General features: G+C 39.8%; 1 protein-coding gene across 2 annotated transcripts in view; it reads left to right on the top strand.

The window, feature by feature from the left end:
- Positions 1-24,514, top strand: part of DOCK1 (dedicator of cytokinesis 1) — a 567,625-nt gene that overhangs the window by 166,444 nt on the left and 376,667 nt on the right. For both annotated transcript variants that reach the window (XM_075935276.2, XM_075935277.2), the window contains exons 24-25: positions 10,737-10,807; positions 12,903-13,009. In XM_075935276.2, the coding sequence (XP_075791391.2) occupies positions 10,737-10,807; positions 12,903-13,009 (178 nt within the window). The remainder of the gene's footprint in view (positions 1-10,736; positions 10,808-12,902; positions 13,010-24,514) is intronic.

Raw genomic sequence — 24,514 nt, 5'->3', positions numbered from 1 at the left:
AGCAGACAGGATGAAAGGTTTTCCAGTGTCAGCTCAATGCCTTTCATTGTGGATCATGTCTTGTATTAGGACCTGTTATGATCTAAAAGGAAAGTGGCCCCTCATGGCCCACTCTACTAGGGCCCAAGCCTCTTTGGTGGCCTTTTTAGCCCAGGTGCTGATTGTTGACATCTGCAGGGAGGCCACCTGGTCCTCAGTTCATACCTTTGCCAAGCATTATGCCGTCATGGAGCAGGCTAGTCAGGATGCAGCAGTGGGTAAGGCAGTGCTACAGTCAGTTTCGCTCTAGGTTCTGACTCCGCTTCCTAGGAGGTTTGCTTGGAATTACCTAGACGGAATGGACATAAGCAAGCACTGAAAGAAGAAAAGACAGTTACTTACCTCATAACTGTTGTTCTTGGAGATGTGTTGCTTATGTCCATTCCGAACCTTCGTCGGAATCTCCGGTAAGAAGGAACTGAGGGGCTGGAGGGCCAGTAGGTGATTATATGCATGGATATACCGGTGCCACTCCGGGGGCTCCCTGGTGGCTCAATGGGTACTGGCTCAACGGGTATTGCTAAGGGCAAAAAGCTTCCAGAACTTTTGCACACATCTAGACAGAATGGACATAAGCAACACATCTCGAAGAACAACAGTATAGAGGTAAGTACCGTCTTTTCTTAGCATGTAGTTGTCAAGAATCCCTGCTGTTCCATGATTCTGATACTGGGAATTATGAGGCACCTCTTTATCTGGCTACGAAGAAAGCTAGTAGGAAAAAATGAGTTCACTAAGGAAGAGGCATGCCTTACAATCTTGTGGCTCTATGCCGTGGGCAGATCAAGCCCTACCTCTGTGCAGGAATATTTTTTAAGGCTAGGACCATTTTTGCTATACCCTGAAGAACATTCTAGAACTCCCACATGACCTGTAAGATGATGCAGATAACCTCAAGAGCTTTGAAATCATTGAGACATTGTGAAGAAGGGGCCTACCACCTGCATGGCCAGCCTAAACTCCACATTATTTTGGAAAAATTCTGCCACCGCGGCTCATTTTTATGGATAAAGATGTAGATACACATTTTGTATTGACACAAGGCTCTACGGATGTGCCATTAGACATCAATGGCAGTATTTCTTGAGTGGAGGTGGAGGGGAGACCAAAATGCATTCCTAAATTTGATCCATTTTGCCATGTTTAGTCCTGCCACCAAGACCACAAAACTAGCAATCTTAATGAATGGCTCTTAATTATTTGGAGAAAAGAACATCTCCTGTTTGAAGTTGTTTTTCTCAGTTGTGCATATTTCCGGTTCTGCCATTTAACTGAAATCAGTTTAATATGCGTTTTCTTAAGAAATATGTAAATTAATAATTTCTTCATACATTATTCAAGAAAAGGCTTATTTTGTATCACTGATAGCTCTTCTAATCTTATATAAAGATATGCTAATGGATTTAATTAAAATAATTATACTGAATAATGTACCCTGAACTTTACCCTAAAATAGTACATATTAATCATCATCAGCAGTCATATGTCTAGCTACAAAGACAATTACAATATTTGATTGATATTAGATAACGAGTAAAATATTTTTTCCCTTTTTTTGTTTAAAGATTTGGATTGAATATTAGTAGTGTAATTTATCTGTGACATCATGACACTTGGCATTGGAAAGCATTGTGATCATAAATAAATATGAGGACTTGTCTGAGTAGTGATTTATGGCCTATTCTGATTTGATTTTGAGAACCTGCAGCTGCTGCTTTCTTAAATGAAAGCTGCAGGTGCTCATAATTTTTCAGAATGATGCCCTCATGTAGGGACCTGATTCTTTTGGCCTTTTAAATTTTTTAAGGTGCTAAAGTTATTCAGAAATGCACATATTTTTTCATATTGTAAGACCCAGGACAAAAGGAGATACTTCTCCTTTTCTGAATGGCTGTGGTACATCTGCATTTGGAATATATGTTCCCTCCTGAGCACTATATTGCTAGAAATATGCTGGCAATGTGAGGGGATATTGGAGAAAAGCAAAAAGAGATCCAAGGTTATCAAAGTTGACTTATTAAAAAAGATTAAAAAATAATCGTGTATTGCTTTCTTAGAAGCACTTCTGTAAATATTGGAATGGTGTAGAACCGAAGAAGAAAAAACAATTATGTATTATGTATATGAGGGTGTAACTAAGACTAATCATGAATTAATAATTGACAATTCTAGTTATTAGTGAGATATGGAATAATTTCTCAGTGGAGGTAATGAAAGCCACATTGATTGGGACTCAGAAAATATACAGAATAAAATGCTAGAAAATGCATTGTAGAGTTAAATCCTACATTGGCAGAGCGATGCATTCAGATAATGGTTTTTTTTCTTCTATATGTAACTTCTGCAATTATGTGCTTATACCATGTGCTTTCCTATTACAGTATTGTTTCTGAAATAATTGGGTTGAAATCTCTTGGTTCTTGCCTCATGTGAGTTATTGATAATATGACAATCCTAACGTGAACGTGAATATGTACATATTAGGGATATAAAAAAGTTTTAAAAACAGCAACCATGTAACTGTTAAAAATCCTAGTGGTTACATGAATAACTGTTTTTATGGCTGGATTTGAACTAGGGAAGGAAGGATGGTGGAATGTTTATAAGCTGGCTCCTGGCAAACATTGGCTCACTGATATAAAAGCTAGCTATTGGTGACAGAGCTAGGACCACCAAGATTGGTATGGCAGCCTTGCTCCTGAGAAGCTGGCTGCTGCCCCATTCACCGAGCTGTGCAATATAATACTGCAGAGCCTGCAGTACAGGACTTCAGTCAACTTCCCTGGAGCAGGGCTGTGAGCTGGTGTGCACCTGCAGGGCAGAGTTTAACAGTAACAGAAAATGATAAACTGATGTTTATTAACCAGTTACATTCTTACAACCCTAGTATACATACAAAACCACTTATGACCAAATATATCTTAAAAGCATTAAGATTACATCAAGCATTGGGTCTCAATTAAGTTTACCCTTCCATTCTGCTCCTTTGTGCATATGCACATATTATCTATCTGTAGAATTAAGAAATGTGCATCTGGCTGTCTGTACATCTATGAGTCTGTTTGTTCCTCCTAAATATAAGAGCTAGGACCACCAAGTTTGATATACAGCTTCCTCTTATCCTAACTTAAGGCAAGATAATGGTTTGGTTATGCCAGGACAATAGGATGTGCCTGGAATTCAATTATTTCTCATAAAATAGAAAGTGAGGGGTCTGGTAGGGAGGGAGTTACGCTGTGGAATGACAACAGGGAGCAGCAAATGCTCAGCGGGAAGCCATTGGAAAGTAGCAGCTGACACCCCGGTCTGTCTCAGGGAATAGCTGCTGGCTACTGTGCAACCCTGCTGTCCCTGGGTCAGCTCCAGAAAGCACTGGAGGGTGGCCTGTATGGTCCTCTGCCAGTCCTGGGCAGCGCCAGTGGGTAAAGCTTCTAGTTTACTGTACTGTCCTAATTCATTCCCTAATTCATTCATACTGTCCATCCTGTGCACCAAATGAAAAATGGGCCCTGTGGGGGGAAAAAAATTGATCATGTAATTAAAGACACTTTGATGATTAAGGCTCTTAGTTTTCTGTTTTATTTTTGTTTAAAAAATTCTGGTAATTTATCTGTGTTCATTACAAAAATTTAAAAGTGGGTGAAAATTTCTGAAAAACTAATGTTGCAATTTTGAAGGTAAATCTCGCTGATACACTATTTTTTAACTTTCAAAACCCCTGATGATCTGAAATGTAGATGAATACAGTATTTTTTTTTATTTCAACTCATTTTAGCATGAAAAGTAATTCACTTTTGTTGGCTTTGAATGCTGGTAATACTGAGAATTACCTGTAAAGATGTGCATGATCTGTAATAATAGATTCTTAGAAATCTAAGCTTGGAAAGTACCTTAATAAGGCATCTTTTCCAGTCCCCTTCACTGAGACAGGATTAACTAGCCGATGCCTAACAGGTGTTTGTCTAAATTGTTATTAAAACATTCAATGACAGGGATTCCACAATCTCCCTAGGTATTTTGTTCCCGTGCTTAACTACTGTTATAGTTAGAAAGTTTTTCCTAATGTATAGCCAAATCTCCTGTGCTGTAATTAAAACCCATTACTCTTTGTCTGTCCTCAGGGGATAAGGACAACAATTTATCACCTTCTTCTTTATAGCAACCTTTTACATACTTGAAGACTGTTACTATGGCTCCACTCGGTCTTCTCTTCTCCAGATTGAATTAAACCAGTTTTTACAGTCTTTCCTTTTCATGTCACATTTTCTACACCTTTAATGTGTATGTGGTGGGTTCAGAATCAACAATAGGACATAATCCAGTGTTTGACTTATTACAAGCTTCAGGGGGGTAGCCGAGTTAGTCTGTACAGGATAAACTTAAAAAACAGCAAATAGCCTGGTAGCACTTTAAAGACTAACAAAACATGTAGATAGTATCATGAGCTTTCATGGGCACAGCCCACTTCTTATAGTATTTCTGACCTTGTTCTCTGCCCTGGGAGGAGAGAACAGCATGGCAGTCTGGACTCTGGAAAGTTCCACTGTATTGAGCGTGACCACCCCAGAGTCCAGACCAGCTTCTTGATGAGTAAGGAGAGAGAGTCGTTATTGACTTCCTGAGTGCAGAGCTGGGTCTGGGACATGTTAGCACTTTCAAAAATAAGGGCAACAAATGGTAAAACCGACATCAAGGCTTCTTTAAAATCTGGGAAATTTTGGGGCAAAAATTAAAAAAACTGAGAATGAAGGCCCTCGTTCATAGTGTATAGGCACAAGGAGGCAGTATTAAAATCCCACAGGCAATCTTAAGACTGGGATCTTCTGACTTGAATTTTTGATTTTGTAATCTTAAGGTACTTATAGTTTTGTGTGTCTTTCTCTCATGAAAATCTTGGAAACTGACATGTCACTACTCGATAAATTAAAAAAATGAGCTGTTGGGTTAGTCAATCTAACAATCTAATTGAGAAAACGGTTTCTGTTACTTTATAATGCAGGTATTTCATATCTCTTGAGTATAACTTGGGTTGAATATTATTTTAGAGATGCAGTGTAACTTGAAGAATTCACTCATGTGCTTCCTTCTCCCTCTATTCCCATTATCTGGTTGATACCCAATTTGTTACATTATGTTGAATTTAAATTCTTACACTTTCTGGTATAAGGACCCATATCTATACTTGTTTTGTGAGGCATTTGTCATCTTTTCAGGCACTTTAAAATATATCAGCAGAGGGGACTAAGAACTCCTATATCTGTTCCTGACTATGCACTCACCTAACCTCTCTTCATTCCTTCTGTAAATATTTGTTATTAATCTATCTTAAAAGTTAGAGGGGATAATTAAAAGTAAAGATGTGGGGGGAGGAGGAAGAGACCCTTTGTCTTACGAGAAGAAAGATCTTTGTTTGACACACAGCAGAACTTGGCTCATCTGAGCCTAACTTTTTCAGTGAGCTTTGGTGTTTTTCTAATTAGTTTCACTTAACAGTTATGTTTAATTATTATTTGAACTGTGCAAAATGTATTTTTGTCATAATTAGATTTTGCAATGACAGTGTAACTAGTGTCACTTGTACACAGTATTATGTGCTATGATGTGTATATAAATATTACAAGACACTTTATCTGATGCCATACTATGTTTAATCTCTGTATGTGTACGGCCAAGGGGAAAAAACAGAATCTTCAATAACTTTAAATTAAGATTTATGTAGAATTAGTGGTTGTCAGTTTTTGTGCCATGAAAAGGATGTGAATCATAATATAATTCGTTAACTTGAGGCTGTATTAGCTACATTTATTATGAAGCAGAAAGGGAAGCTGAATACTTTAAATGATTTAGTGACTAAAAGGATAAAGGAAATAAGGTCAATTAACCACCTTCTTCAAGTAATGTCCCTATGTTGCCCCACTGTAGGTTTTTGTGCATTCCTGTGCTGTCAATTGGAGGCTAGTTGGCATGGGAGGGTATCTCTCGTCAGTTCCTTCTCAGCCACCCTAGGACAGAGAAGGAGCTAAGAACTGCCCATTCAGAGATTGTTAGCACCTTTTAGTTTTGAAGCTTTTTCCTTCTCTTTAATTATCTTTCTTTTTAGTACTTATTTGCTTTTAGTCAGACCCAACAAAGACCCTATGGGCCCGGGCAAGGTAGTTCTAGGACCATGGGGATATGATAAACATAGAAGCTCTGCTCTGAGGAAGGCTAAGTCAACTAGATAAGTAGTCCCAGCATAACTCCTGGTGCACGTGGCACCGACAGACTGTATGACCAGGTCCATGTCTCTGACTGTATTAGTACTAGCCTCTTAGCACCAACAGCTATCGGCACCAGTATGAGAACCACTCTCAACAACAGACTATTGGTATGCATTGGATGCTCGCTGATGCGCAAGACTTACCCCCTCTCGGTACCTGGGCTCTGGTACTGAGCTTGCCAGGAGTAGTGGACAGTGGCATCTTCATGTCCTTCACCACCTTTCTCCTCTTCAGACTCAGATTTCTACCGCATGTCCTAACCACAACACGGGGCAGCCACAATTTCAACTGCCAGCTTCCTACCTGCAGTGATCATACTGAGGCCCCTGGCAAACCCAGAGCAACAAGACTCAAAGATCCCTAGCATGAAGGACCAGCAGGCATTGAAAGCACCCTCTTTCAGCAGTGGATTCAGAGGTGTTGGACAGTGTTCCCTCCAATCTTTTCCATCCATGTGCAGAATATATTTTTTTATGTGTGAATGTGAAACAAACAAAAAAAAACCTATCTGCGAATGCTCTGCTAATCAGTTGGCAGCATTTAAATCTCTCCTGAGTGACTACACAAGCGCACAAATTATAGGGAACACTAGTGTGTGAGCCTCCTGAGCTATTGGGAGAAAGGATGGGAACAGAATCAGAAAAAGAGAATGTTCCTCCAGCCTGTCTTTCATCATCCTCATCTGATTGAGACATTATGCCTTCTTTGCTATCCATGGTAGATGACTTTAATTATTCAAACACCTACCCCAGAAAGTGGCTGAAACGGTGCAAGTGCAGTTGCATGAAGTTTCTGAACCTTATCGCAAACTGATGGACATTCCTGCTCTTCCAACTCTACCATAGTTGCCCTCCCAATTAATGAGGCCTTCCTAGAATCACTAGAGTCATACTCCATTTGTTGCAGCAATATGCAAACTAGGCAGACAAAAAGTACTATGTGCCCACCAAGGACACACTTTTTTTCCCCCCTACCTACCTCCAAATTCCATCATCAAGGATGTGGTTAATTCTAGGGGTCACCAGTACCAACTTCAATCCACCTGTTTGTCAGGAAAGCCTATTTTTCAGCCACCTCATCAGATCAAGACAGCAAATTAACAGGCTTAGTTGGCTAAATACTACTATTTAAATTCATTTATTGACCACCTCTCTGACATTTATACAGTCCAATTCGTGGCTGTGCTGACACATCCCCATTTATAGTATTCTTTCCTAAAAAGGTCACATGCTAAATTCACTCCAAAAGTGACTTCTGTATTACACATAAATCAGCTTCGGCTCCCAACATTTTATGAAACCTCACAGGAATAACAGAGGCGCCATCCTCCATATGCAAGATGTAAGAAGAGCCTTGGCTTTTTTGGGGGCAAGACAAAGGCCTTTAGAAAATCATCTTACCCATTGCAGAATGGCTGGAAAGTGCAGCAATCTCAACTCTCCAGAAGTCTTTGGCTGTGCTCAAACGCTATCGATTGGGGGTCTTGCCCCTAAACTCTCCATATTCATACATGCCATGAGGTCAGTTTTCTCATCGATGACCTTTTCCAAGGACTTCCTCTTGTCGGAGACTGGCAGAGCAGCCACATGGGCATCAGCATACAGCTTTGCAGATTAATACACCCTCCTGAGTGATTTGGCTTCGGATGCCAATTTCGGGGCCTCAGTATTGTCATCTATATCAGAAAAAGCTCAAGTTCAGCCTCCAGTGGTGGGTGTACTGTTCAGGGGCCACTTACAGAGGCACACCCACAGGGACAGTACTTGGAAAAGAAGTTACCTTGTGCAGTAACAGTAGTTTGAAATGTGTGTCCTATTGCTGCTGCATAACCCACCCTTCTTCCTTCTACTTCAGAGTTCCACTGTTGACTCTGTGGTAGAGAATGGATTGAGGAGAAAATAACCCCACACACTGTCTGGCCTCATGGCTGCAGAGAAGTCACGTATGTGCATGTGGGATTGCTATAGAAATTTTCTCATTGATGGTGTGGCAGCGCACATGCCCCTACAGTGGAACATCTCAATGAAGTGTTGTTTATGTACAAGATAAATAATTGTTTTCTATTCAGTTGCACAACGTTTTTATTGTAATGCTAATATAGTTCGATGCCCATTTTAATTATGTGATTTAGATGATTAATAATGCACATTAAAAATGTAACCTTGTAAATAAATTAATGGCTGCTGATCTTGGGAGAAAGTTACCTAAGAAAAACTAGAAAGATTCCAAAAATAATTAAATTATTAATAACTAAGGCTACGTCTAGACTACATGCCTCTGTCGCCAGAGGCATGTAGATTAGGCTACCAGACATAGGAAAATGAAGTGGCGATTTAAATAATCGCCGCTTCATTTAAATTTACATGGCTGCCGCGCTGAGCCGACAAACAGCTGATCAGCTGTTTGTCGGCTCAGCGCGATAGTCTGGACGCGAGGCTGTCCACATCAAAGGTATTTGTCGACCACCCAGGTATGCCTCCTGGGATGAGGTATACCTGGGTGATCGACAAATACCTTTGATGTTGCCACCCGCGTGTCCAGACTATCGCGCTGAGCCGACAAACAGCTGATCAGCTGTTTGTCAGCTCAGCACAGCAGCCATGTAAATTTAAATGAAGCGGCGATTATTTAAATCGCCGCTTCATTTTCCTATGTCTGGTAGCCTAATCTACATGCCTCTGGCGACAGAGGCATGTAGTCTAGACGTACTCTAAGAAAGTACTGTATATAATTTATTTATATTTATGTCTATTACTAGTAATTTCATAATGTGGTGTTGAATGTTAAAATGATTAACAGTATTCAAAGCTCAGAGGACGAGAAGGAAGCAAGAACTTTAATTAGTGGGTGGAAGGCAGTTTCTACAAGAGAAACAATTTTCATAGTTTATCCAGAGATTTCAGACCTACCTTTATTATGTGATAGGAACTAGAAAAGTGAGAGACTTTGTGCATCAATCACTTTATTGTAAAGGAAAAGACGAGAGGGTAACAGTTGCTGATAAATCTTTGACAGCATTCTTTGACCTTTAGGGTTGTGGAAACTAGCATAACAAATTTTTATTGACATTGATGTGGTGAGACAGGTTCTGAGGCTAAGCATAGGAGGAAAAGGGGTTAAGGAGGTCGATTATGTACTGAATCCTTCAAGTTTTCCCAGTAGTTTAGGAATGTCCTTTCGTAGAGCTCCTCCTTTTGTTATATGGCTTGTAGTTTAACCTTTCATGGAAATATGATTGTGTAATCAAGTGACACAGTCTCTGCAAAGACATATCTAACCACCCCACTGTATTTTAATGTTAGTCAGCAAAAGAGATATACAGATCTAAAATTAAATAAGTATATTCCTTATTATTTATCCTAAATAATCAGGTTTAAAAAAAACACAACAGAGGTGGTCTTTGCAATTACAGGCTGATAGGCCTAACTTCAATACCAGGCAGATTAGTTTAAACTGTAATTCAGAGTAGAATATCAGGCACATAGATGAATATGATATGTTGGGAAAGAGTCAATATAGCATATGTATCAGGAAATGCTGCCTCATCAATATTAAAATTATTTGAGGATGACTGCACCGCACCTGAAATGAGGGTTGTAAAAGGTGGGAGACTTTCTTTGGGCTTTCTAGAGGAAGGGCAGCAGTGCCTCATAGGTGAGTGAAAAGAAGGTTGGAAGTTTCTGCAAAAAGGAAGGATGGAATTCAATGTGGACAATTCTGACTCATTCTTTGGGAACGTAAGTGCAGAACCCTTTGCAAAGGGCTGGTTCTCTCAGTAGCTCCTGCTCCACATACTTGGGGCTGGGAGGATTCAGAGTTCCTATGATTGGTGTGGCAGGGAGCCAACTCTCATATCCCGCATGAAATCTCCTGTGAGGGACGGTGAATGGTAAGGTCCAAGCCATGGGTGGATGGGGCAGCTGGATGGAAAGTGGAATGCCTGGTGGAAACCTCCATTAGTTATTCAAATGAACATGGATTTGCCCAGATATCTAATAATAAAGTTGTATCTGATTTCAATATCTGTGAGTTTCTTCTGTACTTCATTCGGTATATCTAGACAGTGTCAACAAGCATGTGGACAAGGGCGATTCAGTTGATATAATTTACTTGTCTGATGATGCCTTTAGGTTTCTGCAGGGTTGATGGACTTCACGTGGCTTTGCTATGTTTTTAATTATTTTCCACAGACAAATATTTCCGTCCATTGCTACCTTTTTTGAGGGGGGACGGGGACATTACAACATATGGCAGTAAGAGGAATTTGCCTCTTGTTAATTCAAATAGTTTTTGTTTAAATGACCCATCTTGTAATGTTGTACAATGCTCTTATTTTAAATCTCTCCCTTTCAGTGAATTGTGTATCATAACTTTAAGTTGTGGTGACTGTCAAACTGGTGTTCACACTAAGTTAATTGCTCTGTCTTTAATTTTCAGGGGTCTGCACTTAAATATTTGCCAACTATTGTCAATGATGTGAAATTGGTATTTGATCCAAAAGAACTTAGGTAAGTAACGATAATGAAGTACTGTACTGTGTACGTCCATTTGTCTAGATCTCTATTTTTGTATTTGAACTTGGGGTATAATTATTTAATGAATAATATCTTACATTAATTTTTATTGCTATAATGGTAAGTTGAATCCCTAGAACAGGGCTGGGGAACCTCTGCCCACTGCTTAATTTCAGATTGCAAATCTCAATGCCCTTCTCTCAGGGCTGAGAGCTGTGAGCACTGGCTCATCCTGCCATAGGCAGAAATCCCCAAGTCTTGCCCCTTTCATTCCCCTGTATTGACTAACCCTGCTTTGAGTGAGAAGCCATGAGTCTCAGTGTCCCTCCCTCACTTCCCCCTCCCCCCGCCCCCAGGTAGGTGAGTTGAACATGAAATATTTTTCTTTCTCTTAATAAAAGAAAATAAAAACCTAAATGCAATTGTTTTTTTACTTTTGTGTGACCTATAATCAGTGTGTCTATATGCATCGCTGCTGTGCCACAGTTGAATTATTTATTCAACTTTGGAATATATGATCACCCCACCCTCCGGTCGATGGCCTAGGAATAAAAAAGGTGCTCTGTGCCTGCTCTAGGACAAGACATTGTGGTTATCTATGATAATGCCCATTGGTGATCACAATTCTTTGCTCTGTCCATGTTCAGGGGTATACATAAATGCTTTTATTCTAAAGTAAAATGTATAGTAGGAAAGTTTATATTTTTATTTACAAATTTCCAAGCATATCTAGTAAAGATAATATGAGATGATAAAAACTATAAATCATGGGAGTGATATTACTTATAATTCATGTGTCTGACACACCACTTTGCACCTGAATTGATTTTAATAATGATAGCTTTGCTATAGTTCAGTGCACACCAGATGTGTGTGGAAATTGTAGGAGAGTACAGTCATCTCTTCATTGACCTCCTTGAACAAAAAAGGTAAAGGAGAAAATTTGTTTAAAATAAAATCAAACTACTAAGACTTGGTATTACTTTTAACATGTAAAAAAGATACGTGGTAATCTTTTTTAGATGTTTTGGCTGCTCAGACTCTACTGTGTTGTATGCAGTTGTATATTCTGTCATTGAGGTAGTTAAGAGAACATTCAAATGTTAATAAAAAATAAATGTGGAAGTTCACAGTAAATTTTTAAAAAATAAACGCTTGGAGACTTGAAAATTAGAAGGCTATAATTCAAAAGCTAAAATTCAGTTTGGAAATACATTGTAGAAAAATTAAAATTATTGCTTAAAGTGTTGATTGTATTCAGAAGCTGGAATATAACTTTTCATTTACTTGCTATTCATACCTCTATATATTGTTTTCTAATAGTTCTCCTAGAGCCCTGAGTGTAGAAGTCCAAGACTAAATCATTTTTGACAAATGCGCAGTGGTAGAAAGTATCAAAAAATTTGTTCAGAAGTGAAATACTAGCCATTGGACTAAAGGATGTTAGTTTTCCATCACTTTAAGATTTTAACAAGATTGAATATCTTTCCAAGAGGTATGATTAGTTCAACCACAAGTTACAGGCCTTGGTGCAAAAACTATTGGGCCAAGTTCAATGTCCTCTGTTTGCAGGTTGTCAGCAATGACTCTAATGGTCCCTTCTGGTCCCAAATTTTTCTGCTGCAGTCTCAGATCTGCCAATAGGGAGGAAGGCAGAGCAAATTGAATAAGGATCCTTGCTCCTATGCTTCTTTCCCTTACCTAAATTTCAAGCTTTTGCAGTTAAAGTGATTCACATTCATGTTTTAATTGTCTATATGCATTGCTGCTGTTCCACAGTTCAACTTTGGAATATATAAGCTGGATGAAAAAATGGAGAAGGTGTATGCTTGTTCATGTGTAGTAGAGCGAGAGAGGAAAATGAGGAGTAGGAATAAATATCATGACCAAAAAAATTTAAACAACTTCTGAACTCTGAATTGCCTTTCCATAACTCCTCACTGTGGAGAAAAGGTCTTGGTCCTCTTCTGCTCCTCCCAAATATTTACAGAACTTACTGATTGGTTTCCTCTCTAGATACAAACATTTGCTTTCAAATACTTTTGAGAAATTAACATATTCCTTTTCTTAATTGCCTGTTTGTGTATAGCAAGCTGTTCACAGATTTCATCCTAAATGTTCCAATGGGCCGGCTTACAATTCAGAAGCTGTACTGTTTGATCGAAATCGTTCACAGTGATCTCTTCACACAGCATGGTAAGCAAAGTTCTGTGTATCGTGATATTGTCTCTAGATCTCCACCAGTGTCAGTTGTGTCCTTAATGCTGGAGATGGTGGAGTTTGTAACTGATTAAATCTGTTCCTCTGTAACAGGGATGTGGAACCTAAGGCCTAGGGGCAGATGTGGTCCCTGGATTGTCTGAATCCAGACTCCAGGGCTCAAGGCTACCCCCCTAGCATTGGTGAGCCCATGTTGACACTCCAGCCCCCGCTGCCCTCCCTGTGACTGATTTTTCTATGGGTTAGCAGCCCTGATCCAAAAAAGGTTCCCACCACTGTTCTATAAGGACAAGCCGGACTGGAGCAGCCCTCTCTTAATTGATTAGCCAATTACACAAAATTATATATCTCTAGTATATATATGGGCCATAAAGTAAAAAGGGCTGTAAAAAAAGAGCTATCTAATTTCTCTGCCTAATTTATATCTAACTACCACAGCATGGATGAAGAAAAGTAATTTTTAAAAATATTGTCAGTCTCGTTTATTTAAAGAAATTTAATATTGATAGTTCAATTTTCTTTAAATTCCTTGACTATATGTCTTCTAATGTATCCTGTTTTTGGGTAGCAAAAACATTTCAGATTTATCACACATAATTCCTTCTTTGTCTGATATTGTAAAAAGAAGCCATTTAGGTGAGAGAAGTCACTAGTAACAGGAACTTGAAGCTTTCAAGAAGGCTATGGTTCTTTTTATCTACTGTGGATTTTACTTGTAGGTAGAGATGACATATTGAAAAAACGGAGTCTGAACTTAGGGATTGAACCATATAGTAATAGGACTTTGATAAATAGGATTACTCGGTACTGCAAGGTGTGCAAGGCAACCTCCTTCCTCTACTCCAAAAAAAACCAATTAAAGTTGATTTAAAAGTGTGTCCTACTGAAAAGGTTGATGCATTGATACTTTTATTTAAGATCATACTTCTACGTTTCTATTCTTAACCCATAGTTCTCAAGTATTTAGTGATTATGCTGAAAAATTCATTTTGAGGCTAAAATATAAGGGGAAAAGTAAAAAAATGTGGGGGGAATAGTTCTTGGACTAATATAAAACCGATTAAAAAAATAATGTGTGCAGAGTCCTTAAGTGTGTGTCTAAAATACATGGCTCCATCGATGGAGCCATGTACATTAGGCTGATCGGCAAAGGGAAATGAAGCCGTGATTTAAATAATCGCGGCTTCATTTAAATTTAAATGGCTGCCCCGCTGAACCGACAAACAGCTGATCAGCTGTTTGTTGACTCAACGGAGCAGCCATTTAAATTTAAATGAAGCCGCGATTATTTAAATCGCGGCTTCATTTCCCTTTGCTGAACAATCAAATCTACATGGCTCCATCGATGGAGCCATGTAGTTTAGACGTACCCTAAGACTCAACATTTTGAAAGGGGTGCTCAATAGGTGCTGCTCCTTAAAATGTACAAGTATCCTGTGCATTTATAGTGTTCTGTAGTTACCTGAATTATATATATCCTCATAGCCCCATACTGTGAAAATGTAGTTCTAAATGTGTGGAGTAAATGCTTTTCCTGTTTTGAATTTTTATATAAATAAATTGATTGGTTAAACCAAGTGTAAGCACATGCACTCATATATGCTTTCACATGCAGAGTGCCTGCCTGAGAGTAACGGCTCCCAATGGTTCACAGATCATTTAGTGTATTAGGAGGCAAATTTGACAGATGGGTAATAAAATAAATTACATATATCTTTCATATTAAAGTGACTTGGGCAAGTAAATGCAGGAATGGGTATAGTAGAGATAAGAAACTGTCTAGAAACTTGAAGAAGGGTCAAACGGAACAACTTGAATATAAATATACTGCCATATATAAAGGAAATTAAAGGGTAAAAATTACTCTAAGGTTACTTTGTGGGCTAAAATATTTTTTTAAAAGAAAATAAGCATGACAGTATATACATACAATTTCTTACATTTTACTTCTGTGTCCCTAAAACTGAAATAAGTGTGCTATATCATTTAGGACCCATGATCTGTGTTCAAGGAACTGACTTAAGCCTCACACTTTCGAAGAGACTGGATAGTTAATGAAATTGATAATGAGAGTCAGAAACTACACTAGCCAAAAACTGCTGAACTGGCAGATCTGCATGGAGAGAGGTCCAGCAGAGCCATATTCTACTTACACACCCGGGACTATACTATTAAATGCTTAGTAATCTCAATAGATGAGGTTGGAAGAATGCTACCATGAACAAGCCAGAAACTACACCAGCAAAAGACCTAGTTGTCGCACGAGCAGAGCAGTTCCATGGGATCTTCATGCTCTCTGGGTCCCTAAGTAATAACTGTAACCTGACATTTTCTTGTTATGTTGCTGGTCATCTGCGATAACCCCCTCATGTTAGTGGCTAATAGCAAGAGGAATAAAGCAGACTCATTAGCCAGTAGAAGATGGTGCAAAGTAGAAACAGCTTTCAATGGACAAGAAGCAGGATATGAGTTAACAATATGACCTTATTGGCAAGAAGGCTAATAGCATATTAAGCTGCATTATTAGTAGGAGCACTGCCAACAGATTATATGAAGCAGTTATTTGTCTATTGGCCATTGGTGAGGCCATATATGAAGTACTGTGTCCCATTTTAGGCCCCTCCCCACTACAGAAAGGTGTGGACAAACTGTAGAGAGTCTAGCAGAGGAAAACAAATATGATTAGAGGGATGGGACACATGACTTATAAGGAGAGACTAAAGGGACTGGACTTATTTATGTGCAGAAGAGAAGAGCGAAGGGGGATTTGATAGCAGCCTTCAATACCCTGAAGGGGGTCTAAAGAGGACCAAGCTAGGCTGTTCTCATTGAGGGCAGATAATAGAACAAGAAACAATGGTCTCCAGCTCCAATGGAAGGGTGGTGAAACATAGGAAAGTGGTGGAATCTCCATCCCTCAAGGTTTTTAAGCCCAGTTTGACAAAGCATGGGTGGGTTGATTTAGTTGGGGTTGGTCTTGCTTAGAGTAAGGGGTTGAACTAGATTATCTCCTGAGGTCTCTTCCAATCCTAATTTTCTATGATTTTGTAAAGTATTCACAAGACTTACTCTGACTTTTCAGCGAAGAGTTGAGGACAAGAGGGTATTTGGGTGGTGGAGCAGGACATGAAATGTGAGGGGAGTGATTGAGTGATGAAGGATGTGGTGATGGGAGAGATGAGTAAGAGGGCACTCCTCTCTAGAAGACAATTTGAATGGTTTTGGTGCCTGTATGGTTAGCTTTAGACATGCCTAAAGTCTGGTTATAAAATGTGTTTAACTGCAAAATAATGGCATGACCTTATTTCCATAACTCTCATCTTCTAATTTCCCTTCCTTTTCTCCCCAGCCTTCTACCCTCAACATGTAGACGCCTTTACTTGTCACGGCTGCTGTTGAACTGTAGACTTTTTGGGGGCAGGGACTATTTTCTTATACGTTTTTGGAAAACACCTAGGACATTTCGGATTCTAATTTAATATAAACAATAAGGTAGTTTGATGGAACCTAGCCTAGTTTTGGTTTTGGTGACTGTGTTACCATTTAATGGCTTTCAGAGGGCATAAGAGAAATGAGTCTCTGATCGTGTACAGGCCCACAGATGGGGGAGAGAAAAGAGCAAAGAGGGTAGTTGCCCTGGAAGTCCGGTGATACAAAAGGGCCAGGGGCTCCTAGCTGCTGTGAGGGCAGGAGCAGTGGTGTCTGAAACCCTAGGCCCTTGAAATCACCACTGAAGTGCAGCGAAGTGTGCTCAGGGCTGGCTGCAGCGTGTGCAATCCAGTAAGTGCTGAGTCCTGGCTGCCCCCAGCTCCACTCCTTCTGCCTGAGACCCTGCCCCTTCTAAGAGCGTGGAGCTGTCCACCTTGGCCAGGGTCCAGGCAAGTCTGTAAGCCCCCCTCTTTCTGGAAGATCGGTCACCATGTCAAAAACACTACTTACTGTAAATCTAAGTAGTTGAGGCCAAACACTGCATGGGAATGGAGTCTCAGTTCTCCAGATCACAGTTGAAGTATTTACTGTAGCATTATGTTCTCTACCAGCTTTGTAGCTAGAACGCTGACTGGCATGCAGACTTTTTTACAAATAGGAACATTGGTTTCAAAATAAATTCAGCCAATAGCTCTCTCTGAAGCCAAATTACCTCTCTTCCTTACCCCCCTTGCCTTGAATGATTAGTGAGTCCTTATTACTGAAGCGTAGTTCCACTGTCCCAGTCCCTTCTCATTTATTTGAGACGCTAATTTAAAACTGATGGGCTATTAATATGACAATATTGTTATGTGCTAACCCAGTATCATAATAGACAAATATATTTTCTAAAAAGCCAAACGTGGTACAGGCTATTGGAATACATAAAAAGCTTGAAGAGGTGTAGAAAATCAAGAAGCACTTCACCCAAATATTTTACCATTAGGAAAAATATGCTATCAAAATACACGTCACTGGACAACAGGGATATATCTTGTGGTATTTCCAGCTAACTTCATAAATCAGAATGCCTGGAATATATGGATTTTAGAAGACTTGGGATATTTTCTCCACACATCTCCCCTCCTCCCAAGTAGCTGAAGTATCAGTTATTGACAGTGCTGGAGGAAGTATACTGGACCATATCCAATGATCTTTGCTATGTATGGCAACCTGATTGCTCAATAACACAAATATGTGCTCTGAAAGTCCATCTGCATGATTACAGTGATACTGCATATGCAAGTCTGGTATAGTATTTTGGCTTTGTATTGTAGCTGCTGTGATTTCAAAGTAGGTGATATAGGACAGTGTTTCTGAAAGTGCTCCACAAAACCACTTTGAGAAACACATTAACCAGCCTCTCCTGTTTATTTACTAGTGCCGTGACCATGGAGCCTCGTGGCTCCCATTGGCTCTGTTTCGTCCTTTGCAGTCAAGGGGAGCCGCTGGAAGTGGCGTGGGCCAGGCCAGTTAATGTATTTCTCAAAGTGGTTTTGTGGAGCACTTTCAGAAACACTGATATAAGGCATGCTTGATCCATGAATTTACTTGCTTACTGTATATTCTGTTGTGCCAGAGTCTCCGTATAATGAATTTTGTTCCTTTTGAGAACCCTAGATTACTCCTTTTCCTTTGTAGAACCTGCATCACTTTTAGGAGGATTCCTGTTGCTCTGGAGGAAAACTCCTTCACAATACTTGAATTTTGTTGCTTGTTCTGTTTCTGCAGTGGTTCAAAATGGGAAAACTTGTACTAAAATGGAGAACTTGATTAGTGTTTAAAATTAACCCATCAGTCAAGCAGAAATATTTTGTTGGGGTATAGCTATACAGCAACATTATTTTGAAATAACGAGCATTATTTAGAAATAATTTAGTCTGCGTCTCTACATAGCAGGCAGTTATTTCGAAATAATGTCAAAATACTGTCAAGCTGGAGGATTTCTTACTCTGACTCCTGTAGCCCTCATTGTACGAGGAGTAAGGGAAGTCAGAGGAAGAGTGCTCAACTCCAAAATAAATGTTGTGTAGATGCTCCCAATTTTGAAATAAGCTACTCAATTGATGTTGCTCAATTTACGTAGTCTATTTTGAGTTAAGCCCTGTTGTGTAGATGCACCCTTGGTGAGGAATTACCAGTTGACTTTCAAGATCAAAGACTCTTGCCATTTCCAAATTTTATGCATAAACTACCAAATGTAACACACAGCTCTATACAGACTGCTGCTGCTTTGGGGTTCATCACATTTCTAACTTTAAACAATGAATATCCACTACTGTTTAAAGAAAAAAGGTTTTTTGTTTCTTCTGGAAATTATTCCCTTAGGGTATGTCTACACTACCCTCCTAGTTCGAACTAGGAGGGTAATGTAGGCATACCACACTTGCAAATGAAGCCCGGGATTTGAATTTCCCGGGCTTCATTTGCATAAACGGGGCACCACCATTTTTAAATCCCCGCTCGTTCGAACCCTGTGCCGTGCGGCTACACGCAGCACGAACTAGGTAGTTCTAACTAGGCTTCCTAGTTCAAACTACCGTTACTCCTCATTCCATGAATTTCCATGAATTTCCCGGGCTTCATTTGCATAAGCGGGGCTCCGCCATTTTTAAATCCCCGCTCGTTCGAACCCTGTGCCGCGCGGCTACACGCGGCACGAACTAGGTAGTTCGAACTAGGCTTCCTAGTTCGAACTACCGTTACTCCTCATTCCACGAGGAGTAACGGTAGTTCGAACTAGGAAGCCTAGTTCGAACTACCTAGTTCATGCCGCGTGTAGCCGCGCGGCACAGGGTTCGAACGAGCGGGGATTTAAAAATGGCGGAGCCCCGCTTATGCAAATGAAGCCCGGGAAATTCATGGAAATTCGTGGAATGAGGAGTAACGGTAGTTTGAACTAGGAAGCCTAGTTAGAACTACCTAGTTCGTGCTGCGTGTAGCCGCACGGCACAGGGTTCGAACGAGCGGGGATTTAAAAATGGTGGTGCCCCGCTTATGCAAATGAAGCCCGGGAAATTCAAATCCCGGGCTTCATTTGCAAGTGCGGTATGCCTACATTACCCCGCTAGTTCGAACTAGCGGGGTAGTGTAGACATACCCTTAGTCATAGAACCAAACTAATTTATATCAATTTGTGATGGGCATAGTCATTCAGTTCCATCCACAGGCTATGTTATATATCTACTTTATCTGTTAGATGTCCTGCTGGTTTTATATCTTCACTTATATACTTATTTTTTAAACTTGATAGATAAATTAGATTTTCCTTGGGGGGAAACAAACAACTAATTAATCTTGATCGGTCTTTGGCATGGACAAAGCTCTACTCAAACTTTTCTCTAGTCTCACAATGGAACCATACTTAAATTACTTCTACCTTTATTTGTCCTCAATCTGATTTGACAGAACAATCACTGTAAGGGCATTGAAAAGATCATTTGGTCATAGTTATGTTATTAGAGAGGTTCAAGTCTTTGACAAAACATTATTGCTTGGAATTGTATTGCAAATATGACCCAAGTATGTCCTGTTTGATTTGGAAGATTTATTCAAGAGCTAGAGAATGATAGTCTTCCACCCCCTTTGTTTTTTTGGAGGATTTCTGTTTTGGTTTATGTAATTTGTAGATATACTAAAATTGGCAGCAGCATGGTCAATAGGAATGAAGCATGAGACTGAGAATGAGGATATGTGGAGTCGGTATCTTGACTAAGGTAATTAACATCTCTGTGAATTGTTAAGCAGGTTAAGTGCCAAAACCCCTTTGAAAATCTCAGCGCTCATCTCTAAGAACTGGGATGATACTTTCTTACTTTGTAAAGCAGTTTGAATTCTAATTCTGCCCAGTACTGAGAGTATTGATATTTAGATGTTAAAATCCTATTTCAGCTGGGTGCTTGGGTACAAACCTAACTTTAAGAATGCACATAGTACCACTGAAATAGACAAGGAGAGGAGAACATTTATTTTATTGGACCATATTCTGTTGGTGGAAGGGACAAGCTTTCATGTCTCTTTCTCAGATCTGGGGAAGGTAACCAGGGTTTCCAAGCTAACTGTAAGGCATTATAGATGGCTAAGTATATGGGGTTTATACATATGGTATGAGACTACTAAAAATGAAGTGTGCAATTAATACCTCTTTAGTTGTAGGATAATGGAGCAGCAGCAGAGTTTCTTACAAATTGTTGTAATGAGCCATAAAACCAGTGTATCTGATAAGTCCATGGTTATTAATGTACAGAAGAGAGTTGCATTTAAGCTACTATGCTTGTCTTTTGAAAGTATTGTGTAGGTTTTCTTTGAGACTGAGGAATGAGAGGTCAGATATGGAATGGTGATTCTGACAAAAGTGCTCCCCCACAGGTGATAGGATGTTTTTGTCCTTATCATTTTTCTCTGAGGCTACGTCTAGACTACAGACTTCTTGCGGAAGAAGCTTTTTTCGGAAGAGATCTTCCAAAAAACTTTTTGCAAAAGAGAGCGTCCACACTGCAAAAGTGCATTGAAAAAGTGATGTGCTTTTTCGAAAGATAGCGTCCAGACTTCCTGGAAGCTTCCTCGCATGTAAACAGTGATTTCTATGGACAGAATGGTCACGAGGGCACATGTGCTTTTTCCTCTTCTCTCTTCTTCCAAAAAACCTCCCTCTTCCCCGTCCACATTTTTGCGAAAGAGCTCTTCTGCAAAAAGGCTTCTTCCTCGTAGAATGAGGATTACCAATTGTGCAAAAAGCCCTCTGTTCTTTCGGTTTACTGTTGAAAGAATGCGTTTACAGTGTGGACGTAACTCAAGTTTTGTCGGAAAAACAGCCGTTTTTCTGCAAAAACTCTGTAGTCTTGACATAGCCTGAGAGCTCAAACAAGAGCATAGTGCATTTCCTGTTTCATCCACGTGATTGTTGAGGCATTTGATGCCTGGGTTGAAGTACAGCACATATTGTGATAGCCTGTGCAGGACCACAAATCTGGAAAAGGTATGTTTTGTGGAAAACTGATCATCATAGGAGTAGTGATAAATCTTAGGATTTGAATCTATTGCATCTGGGAGGGTCTGGTGCCACATGTTCACTGGGTTTGCAATAACCAATGGATGTTTTAAACCACATATGTATTTTATTTTTTATGAATGTTAATAAAATAAAATATGCAACTTAGACTTCAAGCTTTGGTTTTATACAAATGATTTATCTGCTTTGTCATGGTATAACTCTTTACAGCTATTTCTCTGTGAAACAAAGCCAAGTGTTGACTGAATTTTGTGAAGTCTGCGTTCTTAGCTGAAAAATCAACTGATTTTTTTTATTAGAAAATTGCTTGCCCATAAATGTTTAATAGAAAACATACACTATTTATGTGAGCTCTTACTGTTTAATTTTAATAAAAAATGTTAATCTTGATCTCAGTGGTATGTAATGGAAGCAAAGTTATTTAACATCACTTTATGGATTATTTGTTTAATGGGCCAAAACAAAAAATTAAAAAGCACCAGACTTAATGTTCATAAAAACAAATGCTTTAAACTGACAAATTTGTTAATATACATATACGGTTTGATGTTTCATACTTCTCATATCATTGTTGTGGTGAAACATTTGTGCTTGGATAGTCAGAGGCTGGTAATGCCTGTTGAGCGTTCTCTTAGGAAGATTAATGTTTTATTCTCAATGCATATTACCCTGACATTAATCATTGTGGGTTAGACCTGTGGAAGAACAGATGTCGAATTATTGTAGTCTGTAATCATTGTGTATCATACTTATGAGCTATCTTCAAAGCTGGCTTTTGAACAGGAGAGTAATGTTATAGACTATGGATTTCTCCAGATTGCTCATTAATAAATGTTGGGAGGTGCATGTTACAGGCAGTTTGGTAAAGATTAACCTTTTGTATTCCGTATTTTTGATCATTTAAATATAGATGATGAAATATTGTGAATAATGTTCAGGCTGGTAGGAAGGATGCATTTAAAGCATTACCTGCTTTGTACCAGGGATGTTAAAAAGTGTTTTCCTATGTAAATGTGTAACTGCTGAAACTGTCAGCATTTACATGCAGGAGGGGAGCAGCAGCATGTGGGGGCAGGCGGCTCTACAAGATCCGGTACACATGGGAAGCTGACTTTTAAATTGGCTCCATTTGTACAGTGGCTCCTGTGGAGCCCTCCCCCCACCCCCACACACACACACAATGCTTCTGCCTCTAGCAGCAGCCAGTGCTCATAGGGAGTTGGCTTAAAAGCCAGCTTCTCGGAAGCTGCCTGCACCCCTCCCCTCCCAAAGTCCCCTGCTGACCCTGGGCTCCATGCCGCACTGCTGTTTTGAAATGCCAAGAGGAACCTGGAGTCATCTGGGGGACAGCGCCACACGGAGCCCGGGATCAACTGGGGACTCCCCAGCTGACCCAGGGCTCCGCTCGGCATTTCCGTGGAACCAGGGGTAATCTGGGGACTCTGCAGCTGACCCTGGGCTTCGCACAGCATTTCTGTGGAATCCGGAGTTAGCTAGGGAGTCCCTTGCTAATCCCAGGTTCCATGGAAAAGCCATGCAGAGCCCTGGGTCAGCTGGGAACCCCCGGGATCATTTGGGGGGTCAGCTGGGGAGGCTGTGCGATGCCTCCATGGCGTTTCAAAGCTGTAGTGCCGCACAGAGCCCATACCCCGTGCTCCATGTGGCACTGCCATTTTGAAGTACCCTTCTTTCCCCTCTTTGCTGCCTTTGCTTATTGGATAGTCGACCAGTTCTTAACATCCTTAATCATGACCACAATTTCCATTTTTTTACTTCATAATACAGATTGAACTTCTAGTCCCGTACCCTTGGGACCAGAGTGGTGTTAAAGCAGAAATTGCCAAAGCAGGGGAGATCAATATTGTCTTATCAGCATTACAAACACTTCTGCTGCTTACTGGCTCTTTAGAAAACATTGAGGGGTAAATTAGAAATAAATATCATTACTGAACACTGAGAGCCAGGTCTATTGGCTGTAAGCAAACTTGGACCATGGGAACTTGGCCACACCCATGATAAGTGGTCATCCAGCTAACTAAAATTATGCTGAACCAGAGAGTACCAGAGTAGAGAGGTTCAACCAGTATGTATTAGTTTTCTGACTGCTAGAAGATAAGCTTCAAACTATAAGGGTTATTTCTGTGTAGTATTTCCCCCTATAATTAGGTAGAGTGTACACAACAGGTCCCAGAAAGATCTCATGGTGATGATTGTGATTGTACTTTGTTGTTTGCCTACAAAAGCTATCATGTCTGGGTAGGAAATCTCCAAGTAGTATAATTATAATCAACTAATGTTACTGTTCCAAACAAGTACAAGTGTAGGAATGAATAATTTTACCGGTTAAAGTCTTTAAATATAAACTGAGGCCACACCCAATTGCAGAGTCCTCATCTCTGCAAACTTGTGTGTGTATGTGTTGTGTGTGACTGATATTGATTGGTGGTACATCTGAGACATTCTTGACTCCTTAATTTATCTTCATGTTCTATAACCTGTAAGATTTACAAACTACACCATTCATTTATTCACAGCTTGGCTCATAGGAAAGCAAAGTTCCACTGAAAAATTTTGTCAAGTCCTCATTGCTACTTGAAAGTAGTCAGCCCTCTGTATAGACGGTTATAATTTCAAATGGAAGTAATATGACAAATCAATTAGGTGGTTTTCCTTGTCTCTCAAAAGCAGCTTGCTTTCCTTCTCTATTGATCACTCTCAGCTCCTGGCAACCCACTCAAAGCTGATGTAACTGCAGTTTTTAGCTTTCCACATGCTTTGCAGATACAACATTGATCTGTGACTATTTTCTAGGAGTAGGATTTAAAAGGGGCATGAAACAGTGCGATCTCTAATTAAGAGCTTTTGTGATGGTACTGATTCATGCACTGAGAAGTTTCACAACAAGAAGCTAGCAGAGACAGTGTTACCTTGTTCCGGACTCTAAGCAGGAATATTGCCCCTAGCACATACTAATAATGAATACGGGGCCCCCTTGAGTTGCT

This window comes from Pelodiscus sinensis, chromosome 8 (genome assembly GCF_052426305.1).
Source record: "Pelodiscus sinensis isolate ZL-2025 chromosome 8, ASM5242630v1, whole genome shotgun sequence".
Classification (NCBI taxonomy): Eukaryota; Metazoa; Chordata; order Testudines; family Trionychidae; genus Pelodiscus; species Pelodiscus sinensis.
Note: the sequence above shows the minus strand (reverse complement) of the source record. Positions and strands in the feature narration are given on the sequence as shown.